General features: G+C 38.0%; 1 protein-coding gene across 1 annotated transcript in view; it reads left to right on the forward strand.

Moving 5' to 3' along the window:
* LOC121064414 (phosphatidylinositol 3,4,5-trisphosphate-dependent Rac exchanger 2 protein) overlaps positions 1 to 13,612 on the forward strand; it is a 127,337-nt gene extending 113,725 nt beyond the window's left edge. The window contains exons 37-38 of the mRNA XM_040545854.1: positions 5,457 to 5,524; positions 10,984 to 13,612. Of these exons, the coding sequence (XP_040401788.1) occupies positions 5,457 to 5,524; positions 10,984 to 11,029 (114 nt within the window). The 3' untranslated portion in view covers positions 11,030 to 13,612. The remainder of the gene's footprint in view (positions 1 to 5,456; positions 5,525 to 10,983) is intronic.
* The last annotated feature ends 9,435 nt before the right edge of the window (positions 13,613 to 23,047 follow it).

Consider the following 23,047-nt stretch of genomic DNA (forward strand, 5'->3'; position numbering starts at 1 on the left):
TCAAAAAATGCTGGATTTAAAGGAAATATCAACTGCAAATGGGAAATACACTCTACCCCGTAATGGAACAACTCCTAGAATATCTTGTTATCAGATAAATGCTTTCAAAAGCATGATAGGAGTCTTGGAAAGAGTTCAGAGGAGGAGCATGAATGGTCCAGAGGTTGTTAGACAAACCTTATGAAGTGAAGATTAAAGAGCTCAACCTATTCAGTTGATCAAAGAGAGGTTGAATGGGTGGGGGCTTAATCAGTATGTGTGCATGTGGAACATATATCTCAGCCTGTGGTAACTTTCAACTGTATGACAAGGCATAACAAGACACAGGATGCAGAAGTCAAAGAGAGACAAATTCAACCTTGAATTAAAAGAAAAAAAAAAGGTAATTTAATACCAGAGCAATTAATCACATACAAAACAAGACTCATTATTTCAGGCTTTTAATTTGTATCTAGTTTCATTATTTTCATAAGTTCTGCTATATATTCTGTGCAGAAATCACAGTTTAGTTGTGGAAATGATTAAGCAACTGTATGGTATTTCTAACTCACCATAGATAGAAGAATATGTATTCCTGGCCACACCTTCAGTTTGTTAAAGCAATCATGTAGATATTTCTATATTAGTTGAGATATAAATCTCAAGCCATAGATTTTTGATCTTATATGTAAGATCTGCTGCCTAATGTGGGTACATCTGAATAATTAGACACATTCCTGTTTATATCTGGCTTTCACTTTATTTAGTGCATAAACTAAGTTTCTGAAGCGAATAAATACCCTCAAGGTTCTTGAGTCATGTAGGTCTGTTAGGAATTGTACCTTTAACTTGACATTAAAAGAAGCTAATGCTGTACAAGGATAAACTTGCATTTATATGCTGATGTGTTTACCCCTGAAGTTCTAGACAAAAGGCAGGTTTGGGTATTTTGCAATGAAAGAACGTGGATGTAGAGTTGTGATTATGTCTGCCTGTGTTCTGTCAAACAGCACATTTTCAATGTACAGTTCTAGAAAGTTTTCAGAAATGCTGATTCATTTGTGGGTATTCTGCAGTCTCAAATGAAAATGAAAGACAAAATTTAAGCAACTTGCTAGTGGTTCAGACCTGCTATAACTGTACTAAGTCTTGCTCAAAAAGAGATGTAGAAAAAAGCCTGTAGCGGGCCTACATTCTCTGAAGTAAAACAGCAGGTGATCAATAGCTGTTAAAGATACCAATATCTCAATACCACCCACGGACACTGTAAAAGTCTGCTGGTATATCGAGCCAGAATTTGCTCACACATCCTTCCTCTTGCAGGAAACTGCTATGGCATTTAATAGAGTAATAATCTTTTGTTGTAATTTTAAATCCGTCCTGGAGTTCTGTAGTAGAAATATAACCCTCCATTAAATTCTAAATGTTTTGGAGTAATTCCAACAGCACTCCATTGTGTTTTCTAGAAACCTTTTCTGGATTTAATGCTTAAAGCGTCTGTAGGATTTAGCTGTCAGGAGCGTAATGCAGGCCATAAAGCTTGGAGGTGGAAAAAAGAAACAACAAAAAAAAACTTCTTGGGGTTTGTTGTGGAACATCTAGGTAAAGACAATAAATGCATCTTTCCCCTGTCTTAATGTGTGTGTATATATGTATGAACGGCTTTTGATATCCCATTTACAGCCTGATTTTTATTTTTATTTTTTTTTGTGGAATAAAGAGAGACTAACCAGAGGGGTGTGCAAATGAAAGGACATCTATTCCATCTGGTATTCTGGAGAAGCCGATAAGATCAGTTGCTAGCAACATCAACTTTCCACACAGGCATATTCTCTAGAAAGTGATATCTTTTCCAGTTTGGGGCACCAGTACTGAATAACTGGAGACACCCAATTGAATGGATGACCTCAAGAAGTGTGTTTTTCTTTTAAATTGAAAGAGGTCATGATCATGTTTAACAAGACTCGTAATAGCCCTGACTGTATTGGAACAATTTTCAAAGTAATTGCCCTTGTCAGTTATAATTAGGTATTTGCAAGCACCTGTTCTGCAAGAACTAAATAAAAGAGACAAACTTATGAGAGCTGGTATGTACTTGGGTCTGTGGGATGGTTTTAATTAAGTGACTTCTTTTTCACTTGCTGATCCAGTCTAGATTGATGTTAAAAATTAAAATTTTGACAAAACATCACAACCATCATTTAAAAACTTTATTTACTAATGTACGTGTATCCACATAAACACCTGTACCTAGAAGATACTATATAAAGCACACTGACATAAGTGCGTATTCAGGATACACCAAAAAGTGTCGAAGATGGAGGCCTAGAAAAGGAACTGCAGGAGGGCACAGGGGTATGGGAAAGAAAGGTAACTAAAAAGCTGATGAGCAGAAAGGCTAACAGAAACTATGTTATCTTTTAAGTGAGTGAGGCATTTTTCCATGCCTCTCCAGATTCCTTTCCTCAGAAGTATGATAATAGCACTGCATTTTGAGTAATTCTCATAAGAATAATGCTGATTTAGAGCTCTTTGAGTGGGCCATAAAGAGAATCTATTTTCTTTATGTTACTGTTTTTTGCCATCCTTAAATTAGTGTGTAGCTTGAAAATAAACCTATTATTTTTTTTTCTCATGGCAATAAGAATACTTGTTCCTATAAAAGAGTCCAGATTGATGGTAGCATTTCCCCAGAGCTAACGACATCTTTCACAAGTGCTCTGGCAGTACCGGTACACGGAGAAACTTATTCTGCCACAAAACAGAACAGTCTTTTATACATACATGAGACAAACAGTGTCAATATTTACATTATTACAGGTATTAGAATAATAGGGTATGACTATAAATTAGCAGTATATTGAAATAAAAACGGTGTAATAGTGCTCAACAGAAACTAGGATGTGGCATGTAGGAAGTTGATAGCAATTCTTGTGGGCTTTTCTTCAAAAGAAGTAAGAATCTGGTGGTTGTAAGGAAGGTCTGATTTGTACTCCTGCTAAACTATAAATTACATGGTTGTGTAAAGCTAGGCTCCTTTTTAAATCAACACATTTGATTTATTATGTGAGCAAGATACTAAAATTAATTTATCTAGTGAGTGATGTAAGTAAAAATAGGCTGTTTTTTTTCTTAGAGGTAGTCACAGCACTGAAGTTCAGGATCTACTTGTGATTAATTTTGGTAGTTTTCCCATCTATATGTATATTTTGGCTTTCAGTTATGTTAATCGTATACCAAACTCAGCCACTAGCAGTCTGTCATGGTATTTTTTTTTATTATGATAAAATTTTACATTATGGGAGTGAGGAAAGGACACTCAAGGTGATGAGGGTCTGAACTCATCCTGTCCAACTTTTTAACCAACACTGGATCAGCTTTGCTTATATAAAGTATTTGTCACTGTCCTGCATGATATTCTTGTCTCTAAATTGGAGAAGCATGGATTTGACAGATGGACTGTTTGGTGAGTAAGGAATTGGCTGGATGGACACACTCAAAGAGTTGCAGTCAATGGCTCAATGTCCAAGTGGAGATCAGTAAGAAGTGGTGTTCCTCCAGGGTCAGTATTGGGACTGGCACTGTTTAACATCTTCGTTAGTTGGATGGACAATGGGATTGAGCACACACTCAGCAAGTTTGCTGATGACACCAAGCTGTGTGGTGTGGTTGACGCACTGGAGGGAAGGGATGCCATCTAGAGGGAGCTGGACAGTGCTTCCCAAGCCATCTATTCCAGTGTTTTTTATCCTTTTTATTCTATTACCTCACGTGGTGCCTCATTTAAGTATTTTTTTTCTTCTCCTACAGTTTAAGCCTCCTGTTTCCTGTCCTGTATGCTGAGAACTCAGAGACTGGATTTAGCTCCCTCTTTAGCAGTAGACTTTTGGTATTTGATTGTCTTTTCCCTAGTAAACTATTACTCATCTAGATAGAAGAACAGCAGTTCATCTGACCTTTCTTTTTTTTGGTTGTGTTTTCTTATCTAATCATCCTCCCTATTCTCTACTAAAAACTCTTTTCATGTTTTCATTAAAGATGAAAAGTAACTATGAAGAATTACAAAAGGATCTTACAGGACTTCATGATCGAGCAATAAAATAGATGAAAATCAGTGTATATAATTACTTAGTAGTGCACGTGGTGAGGGGGACCCTAAACCCACAATGAAAATAGTTGACTGTGAGCTGGCCATTACATCTCCTGATCAAGATCTCGGGATATGATAGAAAACATCAGTTCAGTTCTCAGTAGCTATCCATGAAGCCAATAAGAAGTTACACTGGTTTAGGCGAGAATAGACGACAAAGTAGAAATTTAGCAATCTTGCTATGGTGATCCTTCATTTTGAACTGTATGATGATCTAATCTCTTCCATAAGGATACAGCATAATGGGAAAGGTTCAGAGAGGGTCAGAAAGAAATGATCAAAGGTTAACCTTTGATAGTTATAAATAGTTATAAAAAAGATAGACAAAATAATCTAAGATTGTTAGTCTTCGTGAGTGAAGGAGGTTATGGCACAGGTCTAAAGAATATGTGGCATGGATATGGTAGATAGGGACTGAGTATTGTCTCCTCCAGTACAGGACTAAAGGTGTCGAATGAAACTGACAGGTTGAAAACAAATGAAAATAGTAGTTCTTGACACAGCAAGCTAAGATTGTACCTAAGATGTGGATCTTCTTCCACAAGGATTTTATATATGTGAAGTTATTCATGGATTCAAGATGAGATGGGAAAGAAATGATGATATCACTGAAAATGATTGAATATGTGCTCTTTGCTGAACAGAGGAAGTCTCCAGTGACTAATGATTGAATTCTTGGGGAGTTTCTGGAAAAAGTCATAAGTTTGCCTTGCTCTGTAGTCATGCACCTTTTGCCAGTGTTGGAGACAAGCTTACCGAGCTAGGTGTAAAGCTACTAAAGTTACTTTTATATTCTGCCTTCAGTTTTGTAGGAACTATAGTTATTTTCTTCAACTTTGTCATTATTCCCCCCTCCAAAAAAAAAAAAAAAAAAAGTGAAGAAACATGTGGCACATGTTAATTTACATAAATGCTGAGAACCTACTTGTGTGTAACCAGACAGCCTTTTTCATTTTGTGTTTGATCCTCCTATAAGAGTGAACTAGTGCCATCTCCATTACCTGGTTACCAGATTTTAGTCAAATGCAGGGTCTAGTCTTACTCTGCTAGTACTCTATTGAATCAATCATTAGGATGCATTTTTACATCATGTTACCAGTGCAGCTCAGTTTTGGATGCAAATTATTGGTTTCACACATTTATTTTGTATATATTTTTAAGTAATGACATAACTTGATTGTCACTTCCAAAGAGGAGAGTTATTCTGGGACATTGACAATATGTATTGATTAATTATAATCAAGTGTTAAGTTCATCTAGAAAGTTCAGAAAACTTTCCAACTTGAGCTGCAATTAATGAAACAAACTTGTTACTTTTTTTTCACAGGGTGCAAGAGTACAAAACACAGCCAAGAATTTAGGAGTGAGGGATCGAACGCCACAATCTGTTCCAAGGTAACTGATTGTATCCTAGATCATGATCTAGTTTGTGCCAAATTCAGCTTCAAAGAGGACAGACAATAAGCATTTACTACATTGTGTAGTAAATTGTAAGATTTTGCTTTTAATGTACATAGAGTCAATTACATTCTCAGACATATAATTTTAATTAAAGTAATTGCAGAAGTTTAGGCTATGTAGCATTTTGAAACCTGTGCATTTTAGAAAAAAGGAAATCTCGTTCATGTTAATTATGAAAACACTGGGTTAAGTCCTTCATCATTTGTGATATTTAGTGGGTTTTGTGGAAATATTCAAACTAAATCCATTACACTATTTTAATGTAATACTGTACTGCAATATCTCAGCAAAACCATGTTATAGTTGCTTTTAGAGATGATGTAGTCTTTCTTTGTCACTTTCTGAAACATCCATTAGAATGAAAAATGCGTGTTCTATATTTATCCAGCTTTTTAATTCTGTGATGGATTGCAGGTACCTGAAATATTTCTTAACAAGCATGATACTTTTAAATGAAAATAACAAAACAATGTTTTTAATTTTATCTTAGTGAATTTATTAATCCAATTTAAACTTTTTATTCTACCAATTTAAAACTTTTTGTTGTTGTTGACTAATGATAGTGCATTGAATGAACTAAACAGATATGTGGAATACATTACAGACTCACTGTGGTACTAAAATTTCAGTAAGGAAACAGTGAATTAGTAATATCTTATACAGATAACCATGTGAATGAATGTATGTACTATCCAAAGCCTCACAGAGACTGTCTTCTAGATTCTGACCAGTAGTACTTGGGAACTTTTTCTTCTCATGCACTTTGCTTCCTTTTTCTGAGGTGTCCCCATTTCTTCCAGTAATCAGACAGCTTCCAGAGAATCAGACAACTGCTCATAATTTGTTTATAACAACTGCACGTTGTGCCTTGACCGTGCTGGATCTGATTCTAGAAAAGGGAGCATACCTAAAGTGAAAGTGTACAAGGTATGAGTAAATCTGCATAGCAGCATTTGTTAGGGCATATATGTATCTTGCTTGCCCCATAAAGGATAGAGTAGACGGACTCCTCCAACTCCCTCTCTCACTTACGACAGTGAGACAGAACCCGGCAGTTGAGGGGCTAAGTAGTCTTCTAGGAAATACTTATTCGCATTTTATCTGCTTTGGTGGTTTTACTCAGCTGGGCAGCTGAGCTCCACCACAACCGCTCTCTCACTCCCCTCCTCAAAGGGAAAGGGGTAGAAAATACAATACAAAGGGTTCAAGGGGAAAGATAAGCACAGGGAGATCACTCAACAGTTGTCATGGGCAACACAGACTCAACGTAGGGAGATTAGCTTGTTAGTAATAGGTAATAAATTTCATAAGAGTAATGACAAAAACAAACAAACAAAAACCCCTTTCCCCCATCCACCCTCTTCTGTGTCCTGGGGCCTGCTCCTGTGGGGGCTGTCCATGGGCCGCAGCCTCCTCCAGGCCACATCCACCTGCTCCACCAGGGGCTCCTCCATGGGCTGCAGCGTGGAGATCTGCTCCACCGTGGGACCCATGGGCTGCAGGGGGACAGCCTGCTCCACCAGGGGCCTCTCCACAGGCCGCAGGGGAACTGCTGCTGCGTGCCTGGAGCACCTCCTGCCCTCCTGCTGCACTCACCTGGGGGGCTGCAGGGCTGGTTCTCACTCCTCACTCTCCCATCTGCTGTTGCACAGCAGTTTTTTTCACTTTCTTATATCTGCTCTCATGGAGTCACAAACAATGTCACTTGCTGGCTTGGCTCTGGTCCGTGGTGAGTCCCTTTGGAGCCAGCTGAAACTGGCCCTTATCTAACATGAGGCAGCTGCTGGACTCTCCTCACAGAAGCCACCTTTGCAGCCCCCCGCCAATAAAACCTTGCCACGTAAACCATTACAGCTGCTTTCTGAGAAGTATTTTGAGCCTCACATTTTTGTTTCCTAGGTAGGACATTTAACAAACATTGAAGGAAATCTAATTCTCATATAAACTCTAAGAATTCAAGCTTTACCTACTTATTTACAGACTTCTTCCAAACAGATTCAAATTACATTTAACCCTCAGATAGGGTAGATGATCCATATTTGTGATCTATGTTGAGAAAAGGAAAACATGTAATAGCAGTACAGGTTATCTTGGGCTTGGGTGACTGTAATTAACAATGGCTAGAAGACAAACAAACAAACCAGTAATATAATGGCTTATTCAAACAGGACTAATGCTCCACTTCCATGCAAACTAAAAAAGATAGACCAAGGCAACCAGTCACACTGGCCACCAAAACTTTGGCAGTGACCATCAGTATTAATAAATACCAATAATGCTTCTAATGTTTGGCTGAGTCAACAAATAATATTAGCACCAGTACCAGCACTTTTTGTCCATTTATGCCATTATAAAAAGTTCAGAAGTAGTTTCAACCAGCAAGCTCAATGCTGAAAAAGAGTGTTTGCAGCAATCTGCTGCCCAAAGACAGAGCTCTCCATCAAAATCTACAGGCATGTAGATGAAATAAGGTCCAACAAAAGTACTGATTCTAGAGCAAAGCTATCAGCAGTAAAGTCATTGACCTTACTGGCAGATGAGGGAATCCCTTTTCACAGTAGTAATTAGCTTGGAGGTAATCCAGGACCAAACCTGCGTGACCAACTGTCTTGCACTGGGGGAACCTAAGGCAGTAAAAAATATTTTATGCAGTAAAAGCTGCTTGAAGTCTTTTCTTTGAACAGTATGATTTTGGCCTTAATCAGACTCCTCCTTCATGACAAAATTCTGGGGAGAGTTGTCTCAAATCAGGTCTCATTCTTTTCTCACCTATAAATGAGAAAGCAGATACCAAGATACAGAGCTTTTTGTCATTAAGGGAAAATCTATGTTCTAAAAAAGGAAAAATAGAAGCAGTTGGCTGTGAGACATTTATTGGCTTTGCATCAGTTGAGAAAAGATCACCTCTTTCCGGTTGATGCTCTCACAATATAGCAATGAAAAGTTGAAGGAAAATTATGAGATGGCTCCAAGAACACAGAACAGATGGATGCATCCAACACACAAGTAAGCAGTAACAGCGATGTCACGGGAATATCTCACTGGCCTCAGGGCTTGTGGCATTTCATGTATTAATAGAGAGAGAAGTCAAATACGTCGGAATAGTCTTCAGCACAATAATACTGTGTTTCACAATTCTTTGATACTCTGGCTATAGGCTGGCCATTAAAGTCTGCTTCATTTAAGGGTTCTTGACAGCGTTCTCAGTTGTCTGCAGTTGCCAGTTTTCTGTCTTAGCTGATCTGTTTGTACCATCTCAGACAGTTGCTCCATATATATTGGCCCAGAACAGTCTGTGATCAATACCATCTTTAGGGATTTATGCAGCATCATTGCTAGTTTGCTTCAGAATTCCCGTGTTACCTGCTCTGAAGACAACTGATCTTAATGTATACTATTTTAACCTGAAGATGACACAGACCTTGGTACCTGAGGCTGAGCTTTTCTGCACACTGTTCCATAGAAATTAGATTTTGCAAAAACCCCATCAAGAGCTAACCCTGCTGCAATTACTGACTTAGATCAGATTCTGATGACAGTCATTCTATCTGTCTTTTGTTAGCTTTGAGTTTTACTACTTTATTACACTGGTAGAATCAAATAACTCAAACAAGCCTTGTTTTACCTTTCTCTGTGTACCTGGCTGTATAAAAATCAGGGCATCTCATTTTGTCATTGGTGTACAAATAGGAGAGATGTGTATTGGCTTATATATAGCCCCTGACAAATATATTGGCATCTGCACCAACACTTATGTGACCTTAAATAACCATGTTTCTGAATCTGCCAGATGACAGTGGGGAAGAATCCAAAGATCTTCAGAATGCATTATGGTGGAGATTTGAAAGCAGGCTTGCAATTGCTGTCTGGCAGAAGTGGTGCTCCTCATTCTTACTATCCAGAAACAGTACTGCTTGCTAATCGCTTCCAGCGAGACTTCAGAGAAAAGCTATATAGCCCACCACAGTGGTGTGTTGTCAGTGTCCCAAGGGTTTTAGCTTGCATGGAAAGTGAAATCAGAGAACAGAAGCTATCCTGTCCTGCTTTTGCATAGCCACAAGATGCTTTATCTGACAAGATGTGTCTTGATATTGAAAAGGCTTGCAACTCTCAAAGGGCAGCCGTACAGACAGTGCTTCAAATACACCAGCAGCATGTCATGCCAAGAAAGCAGCAGCCCATTGATCTTGAATTGTTTGTGGAGCCCAGCCACATGTCCAGGTTTTTGTTTTCTGTGTTGATTTGTAGTATGATTTTGAAATTCCTGATTAGTTAAAATGTGGTCATATAAATTAATGTGATGTTTAAGAGGCAAATTTGCAAAATATGCTTGGAAAACTCAGGTATGCCGAGCATCTTAAATATCTCTAGCTGCCAGGACAGTGGATGACTCATAACCCTGCTTGTAGCCAGACCTACCAAGTCTTTTATTTATTTTGTGTTAGTATTTCAATATCAAATACTCTTCATGGTAAGTATTAATGCACATGCTGTGTCATTGTCACTTCATTTTGGTTTCTGATGCTTTTTTTGCTTGCCACACCAAACTCAGTCTCTTTACTTTTTTATTTCTTCAGTGATATGCCTTTGGCGATATTCCTTTCCATGAGGAAAATATATAATCTCCAAATGAGATCATGTCTACTGCTGGTTTTAATTGCTGTTATTGTAGGGGAGATACTGTATGCTGGTTATATTTACAGAACAGAGATGCCTCTTTTAATGAGCCTGAAATCAGAATGACTGCCATTTTCAGTATTCCCAGCATAAGTGTAGCTTTTCTAACACTTGCTAATAACTAAGTCCATGCAAAAGGCTTTAATAGAAGTTCAGAAGCCTTTATAAATGCAGTGGTAAGAGCTCAAAGTCTTCGTGATGACATGCCGTGTGTCTGATAACTGTCTTGGGTTCTTGGACATCAAGACGGAATAACATCAGTTTTATAGGAAACTGTTAGACTGAGTTCAGATTCAATGCCAACACAACACCAAAGTGAAGGCAATTGCATTAACCATGCAGCTTTTCCAAATTACAGATTTAGAGCAACAACTGGTAATTGGATTAGTGAAATTTAGCTTTCTTCTGAAAGGGGTGTTATGGTGCAGTATTATGAAAACTTGACTAAACTGGGATATCTTTATAAGATTACTCATATATGTGTGTTTTAATAATACCACTGTCAATGTAAACTTCATGCTCGTGAATAAGATTTTACTGGTTTTATAACAATGTTTTTAAACTGAATTCAGTACATTTTGTTTTGCAGTAAAATAAAAGACTAAGATTTAGTTTGTATTCCTTAAACTTACCTTCATATTCCTTACATTTTCGTTTCTTTTAACAATGACCAAGCCCAGAGTAACAATTGCTATTTTTTTTGTTGTTGTTGTCAGATTATACAAGCTCTGCCAACCACCGCCACCAGTTGGAGAAGAATGAGGAAAACAATCAAATAATGGCTTTTAGAACACTGGGACTGTGTGACAAAGTCTAACTGCACTATAGCAGTATGTGCCTGGGCCTTTGATAAATGGAAAAAAAAATAAAAAATATATATATATATAAAAAGAACTTTACTCAGGATAAAAAAAAAAAGAAATACCCTATATATATTCTCTATTGGCATTGCAAAACGACTTCCGAAAAGCATTTCTGGAATCTGTGCACTCCAGCCTTATGCTAGTAGAACAGGAGTCTTCCTTGGGAATTTTACACTGGAATCAGGTTCATTTTGATGTGTTTTTTTCAGCCACACAATAGGCATACATAGCCAGCAGCTTCAAAACGAATGTCTTGTTCAGAGAGAATGGCTTCAGTTGTACGCTACACAGGATATGTTCTTGTGGAAGGAATAAAAGCCTGGATAAACTAGGCTTGATAATGAGCATGCACTTCATATGGGGCTCTTTGCACTGATAACTTTTTTTTCCTGTCAACATCATAACTTCTGAGAACAATGACATTAATGTTTCAAGGATATAATGTAAGTGAGGTTGAAGGATTAAAACTCATCTCTGAACTGTGCCTAATGGCTACAGACTGACTGCATCTATGAACGTTTGCTTGTAATCACAGTAAACTCAGCCACGTCTTAAGTAGCCCATTGTCATATTATTTTGGAGGGAGTACATGTATGGCATATGAGGTGACGTTTTACCCTTTTTCAGTTGCCATTATAATTACATTGAATTTCAGACTGTCTAGTGGATGTTTCACATTATCGTGCCTCTGCATTTCAGAGTTTTTCATAGCTTTGTATGTTCTTGTACAGTATTATACTAGCTAGTGTGAGGATGAGACAGTATCGTAATGTTTAACTGGAAACGTCCGTATTTTAAGTTGAAACATGGTTTGGGGTTTTGATGTCTTAGTCCACCATTTCCCTTCTTTTGGTCATATTGTTTTGTATAGCATTTCAGTTCTTTCTTGTGGAGTGGCCATAATTGTTACAGATTTATTTCTCAAAATTGTACTGAGTGTTTAGAAGGCCCATAAAAATATATATCTGCATTTGGCTGTTTTTCAGCCCAAGTATTTTCAGAGGAAATGCCCCTAAATGAGGTTTCATGTGTAAACATATTAAAGCAAAAACTATAATCTGAAATAATTTTACTTGTAGCAGTAGGTAGCTACACATTCCATTAGAGCAGGGGATATACTGCCTGAATAAAATTTATTTTTTGTAAAACAGCCATCTATAGTTATGCTATAGCAATCACTTCACAGCCAAATTTTTGCATATTATCTAATTATTTATGAAGTCTTCAAAAAATATATTAATCCACAATGAAGTGATGATTCAGAAGAAGATATACTCTTGCAAAGAGTGTTCTTTACATAGGAAATCTAGGGGACTTGCAACTTTTCTCCAAAGGAGGAATTAGGGCTCCTACCTTTTTCAGTATTCCTAATGTTTTTACACAGACTTTAACTTTGCTAAGAAAATAAGTATTTTTATATATCCACAGAAATATGTGTCTGCACATATATTTTAGTTTCGAGATGTGTATATGTAGTCATATCAATTACCAGTCCAACTGTAAATATGGAATGTTTTCCTTAAACTGTGACAAAAACATGCAATAATGAACACTTCAGTTTCTCCCTCGGGCTTTGAAGTTTACACTCCTTACTATTTGTTGGAAGCAGTGGGACTTTAATCTTTTTGTGTAGAAAGAAAAAAAAATATAACTTAACCTTTCTGTCTAGGATGACCTAATGCATGAGAATGAGTCATGATTTATAGAATTGCTATTCCAGTCAGAATCTCATAGTTTTCAATGTGTTTTATTCAGAGAGACAGTATTGGCTAGAGTAACTCCCGCTCCAGGCAGAAGTGCCAAAAATGTTTCAGTTTCTGCTTGTTCAGACATCAGAAGTACACAGAAACCATAACCTGCTGATGCCTAGGATGGTGCTGCAGACCCCGTGCGATGGTGGTGTGGTCTGAACTGTGGTGTCATTCACTGCTGTGAGCTCAGATCTTGATGTGAGATTTGCCCGTATAAATATTTAATATTATTTTATTTCTTTACTATGAGGCAAGTCAGCTCTTTGCTGAATAGAGCTACTAATCCTGTATAATAAGACAAATTACACAACCTAGAGGACAAAAGCTGCTGCATGCACACGTTATTGTAATAGGCCATATCACTTTTTTTTATCGCATTGACAATTGTACAAATGCAAACATGCCAAAACAATCTCCTGTATAATATGGCAATTGTCACTTTGTTTTGCTCTTGAAAGCTGGAGGTAATTGACATTGGCAACTACTGAGGGACAAATCGTTATGAGCCAGTCCCTGGACCAGATTCTTCACCCACTGATTCATGAGTGTGCATCAGACAGAAATCTTGGCCTCTAATAACATTGGATGGACATATAAGAAGCTCATTCATAAATTGTAGATGTACATACGTTCATGACTACTGCTATTTCTCCTGTTTGGTAACAAGGTGGTAATAAGGTGTATATATTCCTTATGCAACGTGCAGAATTAAAAACAAAAAACAAAAAAACCACACAATTCTCCACACAGTATGTTTATCCTTTCATAAACTCTTAGACTTAGAGATGACAGGAAGAGATGACCAAGAGTGATGATTTACAAGAAGTGTAACACCCATAGCTTGTGAAATCTTTACCTCTACTGCAACAGATTATGCAGCCCATTTTTATGAGAATGTGTTGCACTGGTTTGGTTTAGGGAAAGCATTCTGTATGTAATTTTTGCTTTTTCATCCGAGACAAGTGTAATTCTTCTGGGAATAAATTCAAGGATCTGGGAATAAATTCAGGGATGAACCTGGGAATAAATTCAAGGATGTTAACATATGTTACCAAATGCTAACTGCTGTAATTCCAGGTAGTCTATAGGAGATTTAACAACTAGAAGAGGAGGGTTACAGGCCAAGTAACATTTAAGTTGCCATAGGGTTCATGCTGGAAGAAAATTGACATTTTAAAGTAGAGCCTCAATCTTTGGCCTGCTTTTGTAAGCATCATCACTGAACAATCTTTTTTTTTTTTTTTTTAAAGAAATGAGTATTGATTCTGTCTTGTTCCCAAAATTATGTATTTCATAATGCTTATCATCTCTGTAGATTGTAAATAAATATAATATAATATATATATATATATATATATTTCAGTTTCTAAATGTCAAACTTTTGTTGTTGTTTAGGAATCCACTTTAAAATAAATATTCTTCTTTCAGTTGAACCAATCACCTAATTGTATGTCCACTGAGAAAGTTGTTATCTTCTGTGTCTTTTTGGATAGTTTTTCTTGGGTTTTAGCAAATGCATCAAGTTTTGATGTTGTTTCTTTGTTTGTTTGTTTTTAATGAAGTCAGCAGTTATCAGAACTGCTATTTTACTGTTTTGGAGGCAAAAAAAGTAAATGTAAGTTGACGAGAATTTATAGTAATCATATTTCATTTATTAGAATAACGTAATGAGGGGGAAAAAATCAACCCAGTTTCATTTATCTGCTTTTAGCCAGAGAAATTCATAAGGAAATAGTGATTTATTTGTTTTATTAATTCATTGTCAATGTAATATATACGTGTTTAAGACAATTGCTTGAATGTGAGTATACAAATCATGATTAAGCATGATGCTCAAGAAAGGAAAGTATCTTTCATTTATTTTCATTTAAATAGTGAAATCAGTAACTTCAGCATATATACGTATTGTTCCTGTACTTATTTACATCTACTTTATGGGTATGTCTGCCAGCATTTTACGCATATTTTGCACCGTTATTGTTTAATGTTATGAAAACCGGAGAGTTTCTCAAGTTAATGCATTGCTATATGTATTTTATCTCTGTAACTGTTGATAAATACAGGTAGTGCTTTTTTAATTATACTCCAGCAGTACACTGGCATTGGTAAACTAGATGCACAGCACATACCTGACTCAGGATACCTGGATTTTTCACCATTAGGTTTTGAGGTATAAAACGATACTGAACTCATATTTTTGTATGCTGACAGTTGTTTTGTTGTTGGGTTTATATATGTATATACACACACACACTGTATATATCCACTGAGTTTTCCTAAAGAAAATGCGTTATTAGAAATGTTTCCTTTTTCTTGCTAAAAGATACTCTCTTGTTATGTATGTGTAAATGAATATACAGCGTGCACAGTCATGCAGATGTTAACACCCATGGGAAACTTTAGATTGTCCAGAGGCCAGTCAAATACTTGTTTCTTCTCCAGACACAGCTCCATGCTAGAAATCTTCTGTGGCTAGAGTGGAACTACTTTAAAAGTAACTTCTGCTTCAGTTTGGAAGTTCAATGGAGTGTTCAAGCAACTGGGACATTTTTGCAGAATACTTAGATGGGGACTTCTATGGGAACATCCACAACTTTTTGTGTGTGTGTGTGTGTCCTGTTTGTACAATGGGTCAGATTTTGAAAACTAAGCAGCCTTATTAACTTTTTAACACCCTGTAAATAGTGTACGTATTTGCTTATACTTGTGTTAGACAAAAACAAAAGAAAACAAAAAACTTAATTTTGCATTGAGTATTGCACACGTTTCTTCAAACAAAGAATATATTATTTGTAACGTCTCAACAAGCACAAGAGAACATTATTCCTTTGAAATATTAAATGTAAGTGCATCCATACACAGAATCTCTCAGTGAACTTATGTTTGAAAACAGTCAAACTAGCAGCTCTTATGGGTAGTTGAATTTGTTGGAAGTAACCTTTGGAATTTAAATATCCTTGAAACATGGATTTAAATTACTTTTTCCTGTTTTGTAAAGTGCCTATGTAGCATACTTTGAGTCAATTGCTATATTGATTATGGGTTAAACTAATACTGTGTACTTTTAGATCTTTTATTTTTTAGTCTACATTTATTTTTTTAGTCTACATAGTAAAGACTGGAATGGTAGCAATGTATTACAAAATGTCAAATGGCAATAAAACCATTCATAATATGGTCACTGCAAATTTCTTTATTTCTAAGCAAGTAAAAAGTTTGTTTGTTTGTTTGTTTTTGGTGGTCTTTAACCCCTTTGGTGTGACTGCTCTTGGAATTCTCCTGCAGGAGAATAGAAATCAAACTTCTAGAAATATATGTTTATAATAACAATCCAGGCCTAATCTAGGTTCATTGCCGACAACTGAAGTGTATCTTTACGCCCCTGTAGAGAGCTGAAGCCTGCATGAGCAGTAGTCCCTGGCTTTGGGGAGCTGTATTTTGTGAAGGCTGAGAGAAGGGAGACAGGCATGAAAAATGTTTTTCTGGCCCAGTGGTTCCACTAAGATCCAAAGCAGCCACTGTTTCTGGGATTCACGTGTGTCGTGGTTTAACCTGTCAGGGAGCTCATCATGACACAGCTCTTTGGTACCCCTGCCCCCAGTGGGATGGGGAGAGAACTGAAAAAGGTGAAGGTGTGAGAACTCATGGGTTGGCATAAAGACAGCTTAATAGGAGAGGAGGGAGGGAGGAATGAAGGGAGGAAGGACATGATGCCCAGCGCAATTGCTCCCTACCAGCCAACAACTGCCCAGTCAGTCCCTGAGCAATGGCAGCCCCTCCAGCCTACTGCCCCCACTTTTATTGTTCTACATACTCCATCAGATGGTGTGGGATGTCCCTTTGGCCAGCCTGGGCCAGCTGTCCTGGCTGTGCCCCTCACAGCTCCTGGTGCACCCCCGGCCTCCTCGCTGGCAGGGCAGCACAAGCAGCAGAAGAAAGAGTCCTTGGCTCTGTGCTCTGCAACAACTAAAACATCGGTGTGTCATCAACATTATCCCCATCCTAAGTCCAAAACACATTCCAGCTACTAGGAAGAAAATTGACTCTATCCCAGCCCAAACCAAGACAACGTGTCTGAGGATTGAAATAGTCACCATCGGTTTATGGCTGTGCACAAGGATAACCCGACAGGCATATCATGGAGTGTTGCCCTCCCTAGGCTAATTAAACACTTACAAATGATTGATCCTTTGAATGGATTGGGAACTAGCTCCTAGCTACTCTGAAGATTCTGGGGAGAGGTTAGGCTTCAAAAAATAAGAATACTTAGGACAGGAGAAAAAAAAAAACCTTTCCCTGTAACTCTGTGAGGGATAGAAGCACAGGATGTCAGAGAAGTATTAAGAAGCGGAAATGACCAGATGATTTCAAATACGGCCTGCTTTTCTGCCATCTTATACGAGGTTGTTTGTTTGTTTGTTTGCTTGTTTTCAGTGCTCCTCATTTCCGTGGTCTTCACCTGCCACCATGCCTACATCAGAAATAAAATCCAACCATGAATTTTGTTCTTGATCAGTGCACAGAATGAGAATAACTGAGACAGATACCAGTTATGCCAGGGTAGCACTTGGGTATCCAGTAATTTTTCAGATTTCGTGTGAGAGTATAATTATCATGAGGTGAAAGGCTTTGAAAGTATCTGCAAAGGGACTTGCTACACTTCCATGTCAGAGGTCTGATGAGGCACAGTGTGAGTCCAGAATTCAAACAAAGATAATGCATCTTTGCATCACTTCAAAATATTTTTCAGCTAATCTTTGAAAGTTATTTCCTTTTAAATGTTACTCATAAACTCACTTTTACTATGTATTTAATTGTTATTGGAGTGGGAGTATTCTTGTGTCCCATTATGTCATGCACAAACAGGATAGATTATGCATGCACTTTGCTTATACTAATGAGGTGGAATTGCTAACAATTAGTTCATTCTTGCTTGTAGAAATCTTAATTCTCTAAAACTGCTTTCTCAGATACTATTTTTTTTTTTTTTTTTTTTTTTTTTTTTTTTTTTTTCCCCACACACATTTCTATATATAATTCCTTGGAGTATCCTTGAAACCTGCACTATGGGTAGCCTTAGCTCTAGTCTCGTCTTCTGCTGTTTCTGCCAGGACTTTCTGGAGGGACCCCACACCGGATTCAATATTTCACCTTGTCTGACAGGCCCTGGGCTCTAGTCAGAGCCTGTCATCACCCTGGCCCTGCCCAGGCTGGCTGTCACGCTGTGGTCACCCCCAGCTCCTGGCTCCTCCTTCCCTGGGGAGCAGCTCTGCTCTTGCTGCTCTCCGAGAAGAACATCCACTGCTTGTACAGGCTCTGCCACAGTTGGCATGCTGCTGCAGATTTATGGATTAGAGTGCTGCTGGGGGCCCATTCCAAAAGAATGCCCATTTCCAGTCACAAGACTGGTGGGAGGCCTCTTCCACTGATTTTAGTATTGGGCCTAAGAGTAGTAGCATCCAAAAATGATCTACAGCACAAATTTGGTGAAAAGATTTGAAAATGCCTCTCTAGAACCCGACAAAAGAAAAGATCAGTTGCTGAGAAGGAATGCAAGATCGATAAGTGCAGTGTCAATGATGTCAACACAGGAATGAAATCTGAATGTTCAACTTCAGTTTTTCCCAAGTATTTGGCACAGTTGATATGTTTTTAAACAACTACATCCTTTATAGAAAACTCAATGTGAATTCTTACGATTGTGACGTACAGCCAGAAATTTTTATAGAAAGATCTACATTAGCTAGTCACGTTTTGTTCCTGTTGTTTAGATTTCTTTATCGGAGAAGGAGGGGTTTTCCTTTTGTAATGTTTTTTCTTAACATCTGGGATAAATAATTGGTGTCTTTCCTTGTGAAGCATAACAGCCTCTAAAAGTAGGAGGAAATTGTGCTGTATATATTCTGGGAGCATAATCAAATATAAGGAACATGAATAGGTTTTGATTCTGCTTTCATTTAAATGAATAACCAAATTTTCATCGACTACAAAGAATGAATCCGTAATACTTGGACTATTATGCCAGAACCTGACTAGCTTGAATGCTTGTCAACATGTTTAGCTCACCTAATTAATGAAACTATTCATGTCTCAATACAGAAAGCTTGACTGGAAATGAGAAGCAGACCACATGTAATCAATGTTTTTTTGTCATCAACCAGCCTTATAGTAGGTCTGATTAAACCAATACAAATGAACATCAGTATTGTATTAACTAAAGTCATTGCATCATCACAAAAGTTAATGACAGTATCACCCAGATTGAGAGAGAACTTATGTCTGATTTTGATCAGTGCTGCTTCCTTGTACCGTAGTACTTTTCAGGATACACTGAGGGATAGTTGAATTCAATTTCAAGACTGATGCTTGAATGGATGTTTAGCACTATACTAGATGCTGTTCTGAAATAGGGGAATACATAAAGGTTTTATATGTTAAGAAATAAGGTAGGTGTTTGGAATTTTGACAGCACACCCTGGAAAACTGGTAGCTTGGGAAACACAGGGAAATAAGCATAATCGTGCCAATTTTAAAGTACATTTGTAGGCCCAACGCAGACAGAACAGACAGTAGGCTTTCATTTCTGGACTAGTTCCCATGACTGAGAAAAAGCATTAATATTTGAAACTGTAGTATGGGACTAAACGACATTGTCTGGTTGCTCATCACACAACAGTCATGACAAGAAAGAGACTCTCTTGTAGTCTTAACAATTATCTTTAAAGAACCACAAATTCCATATCTAATCATAGCTCCTATTTTCATTTTTAACATGGGAAATAACCAGTGTCTCTACTGTCAGCAACAAAACAATGTGTTGAACAGGAGTCTAAGACTTTTTCCTATTTTTTTTCCCTTTCATTTACTAAACTCATTTGTTCATGCCAGGTGAGGTGCCCATCAGAGGAACAGTGGAAGTCATGATTCCAGTCACATTGATGTTTTGGGCACCTTGTGCTTTCAGAATCTCTCTTGAAGTTACAGTTCACCTGGAGCTTCCTTTACATGCACTTGGCCTCCTGGTGACCAGTCACGCAGAGGACCCTTAAGATGCTGGAGTGACCAACATGCTTTTTGTGAAAATCCTGGTAAAAAATGCACACTGTTCCTGTTGGAATTTAGCTATGATCTAAATGATCATAGAAAGAAAAAACAAAAGTCAAAAAAAAGTCAGTTGTGGAAGTAGAATATCAGATTGCTGATAGTTATATATCTAATTGCTAGAAAAATAGAAACAGACCTTCTGTACCAGTTAAAGTGGAGCAACTGCTTATATCATATTTTAGGATGGTAATAATAAAGTTTATAAAGACAAAAAAAAAAAGAAAAAAAAGTGGAAATTCCTAGTTTGTCCCTAGATAGCCTTAATATTTAAATTTGCTTTAGGACATATTAGATCAAAAGAATGAGGATTTATCCCTGATTATAATCAGAATTTCAGTAAAGTTCAGAACAGTACAAAAAAATCTACAAAGAGAAAACTTGATCTAAGGAGGGGAACTCGTTCTACTGGTCTTCCACTCTCCAAGTCCTATTTCCCTATTTCCAAACACCAATAATCCCTGTGAATGTAACTCACAGCAGTCTCAGTAGGGAGGCCAGAGAATAAAACAGCATGGAAAATGGACTCTTCTCATGTTCAAAGGAAATAAAATCACAGGTGCCAAAGGCTTTTCAAATGCGCCGAGCCACAACCATTTTCTGTTTCATGCAGTATTGGTCTGATGTGTTTCACTGAGCAGGTCTGTTGGTGCAGTGCAGAAATTCAAGTTGTGCCAGATTGTTTCAAAGTTGTGATACACAGAAGCAGGTCTGCTCTGAATGAGGTGGGATGAAATGGAAGAAATGTGATTTCTCCATTTGTTAAACTTGCTGTTTGGATCGCATCCAGGACTATTCCAATATGCTGCACTGGGAAATAAGACTTTTTGTCAGTCTGAGTCTAAATGGTCAGTCTGCTGAAAAATATTCTGCTATCTGCATCCTGAAGTGATAGTGTGTAGTGTTTCAGCAACTGGATAGTAGCAGGAAGATGTGGGAGGACAGACCAGAGATGATACCAAGGCTCCTCTGGCTTGTACCCCTGTCAGCCCAGTGCATCGTGTGTAGCTTCAGCAGGAGGGATAGGGAACTGCTCCTCTTCTAGAGCACAGCCAGGCCACTGGGATGGCCTTGAGATAACCACATCCAACTGTTTACAGGCAGAGGAGAATCCAATGTTTAGTCTGAACTAAAAATTTTGGATTGCCAGGCCAAAAACTCTAAGAAGAGTTGATATCTCTTCAACATATGGCCCAGTCTTGTGTGTGTTAGATGTTATAAATCTGTTCACCTGAGACCAGGCATGCTTTGTTTGCAGATTCTGGAGGGACGTACTTGAGAGTTAGGCACCAAGCTATTTCCCTATCTCCTCTAGGCATACCACAGCACAGCTACAGTCACTTAAGGGGGGGTTTAGCCAGAAGGGAGGCATCTGGAGGGCTTAGGCAGACTCATGAGCCATTTTGTGTAACGTCTTTGGGCTTTACCATTGATGTACCTCTGATCTTCTCAATGATTTACCTCATTGATGTTACCTCTGATCTTCTTCCCCGAAGATGATCAGAGGGCTGGAGCACCTCTCCTATGAAGAAAGGCTAAGAGAGTTGGGGCTGTTCAGCCTGGAGAAGAGAAGGCTTTGGGGTGACCTCATTGCAGCTTTTCAATACTTAAAGGGGGCTTAAAAAACAGATGGAGAGCAACTTTTTGCTTGGGCAGATAGTGATAGGACAAGGGGGAATGGTTTTAAAGTAAAAGAGGGGAGATTTAGATTAGAGGTTATGAGGAAATTCTTCACTCAGAGGGTGGTGAGGCACTGGAACAGGTTGCCCAGAGAAGTTGTAGATCCCCCATCCCTGGAGGTGTTCAAGGCCAGGTTGGATGGGGCCCTGGGCATCCTGATCTAGTGGGTGGCATCCCTGCCCATGGCGCGGGGGAGGTGGAACTAGGTGATCTTTAATGTCTTTTCCAACCCAAGCCATTCTACGATTCTATGATTCTATGTCCTGGTATAGGTACTGAGTTCATCATTATCTAAGATAGTGAAATCGCAAACTCAGTCATATATTTCAAAAGTGACACAAGGTTGTTGGGTTTTCAGAATCCGTATATTTAACAGGGGTTAAGATCTGGATCAACAGAATTATCCCAGCTTTGGAGTTAAATTCTGATGTGCAACCTGGCTTCTGTTCGTTTAGTCACTGTTGGCAACAAATGCTAAATGTCTAGGTATATTGATCACTTCTGAAAATAGAACTAATGCTCCCATTCCCTTAGCCAGCTCTGTTAATTTTACAATGATTACCCAACTTCTTCTGACATAGCACGTCTGAAATCCTTTTTATGGGACACTTGTAAAAACAGATCTTTGTAAATCAATGTCACTGAAGGGTGAGAGACATTTGGATACCTAATCATGAAGACAACCACTTCTTAAGCTTTCTAAAGCCCAGTCCAAATTATTCCCATGACAGTTAGGCATCAAAATGCTTTAGTAAATCCCCCAAGTCTATCTGCACCATTTGTAATGAGGTAGCTTTAAAAGGCTCATCTAGCCACAGGTAAATATAAGATGAAGATAATTTTCACAGTGTGATAAACTTTCTTTAGAACCAAAATGAATTCTTATTAAAAAATCCAGATCTTCCTTTATGATTTTCCAGTCATACTCACATGAAGCTCCAGTATTTAATATTATCAAAGCAAGAGCCTTTTACTTGCAGTTCAATTCACTATTTGTCTAATTTCTCTTGAGTCACTGCTGTAGAGAGACCTTTCCCTGTAACTGCCAGTTCCAGTGCATGGCAAGTTATATTTAAATCCTTGCTGGCAAAATGATCAGTTATTCAGAAATCCTGGCTTTTATTCAGAGCTTCCTCTTCTCTAACCTTCTTTCCAAATGTCCTTACATATAAAAATGGCTCAGCTAAACACCTAATGACAGGCTCTCTGTCTGGCTCCCACCAACAGCTAACCTCACGACTCGTGTTTGTCCCACCAAGGACTCCCAGGTACCTCAGCTATCCAAAGATATATATGTATTTTGATGTGCATAATCTGGAAGGTCAGGACTTGAGTGTTGAAAGATAGGACTAATCTCCAACAAGTATTCCCTAAAGAAACCCTAA

Source organism: Cygnus olor, chromosome 2, assembly GCF_009769625.2.
Source record: "Cygnus olor isolate bCygOlo1 chromosome 2, bCygOlo1.pri.v2, whole genome shotgun sequence".
Taxonomy (NCBI): Eukaryota; Metazoa; Chordata; class Aves; order Anseriformes; family Anatidae; genus Cygnus; species Cygnus olor.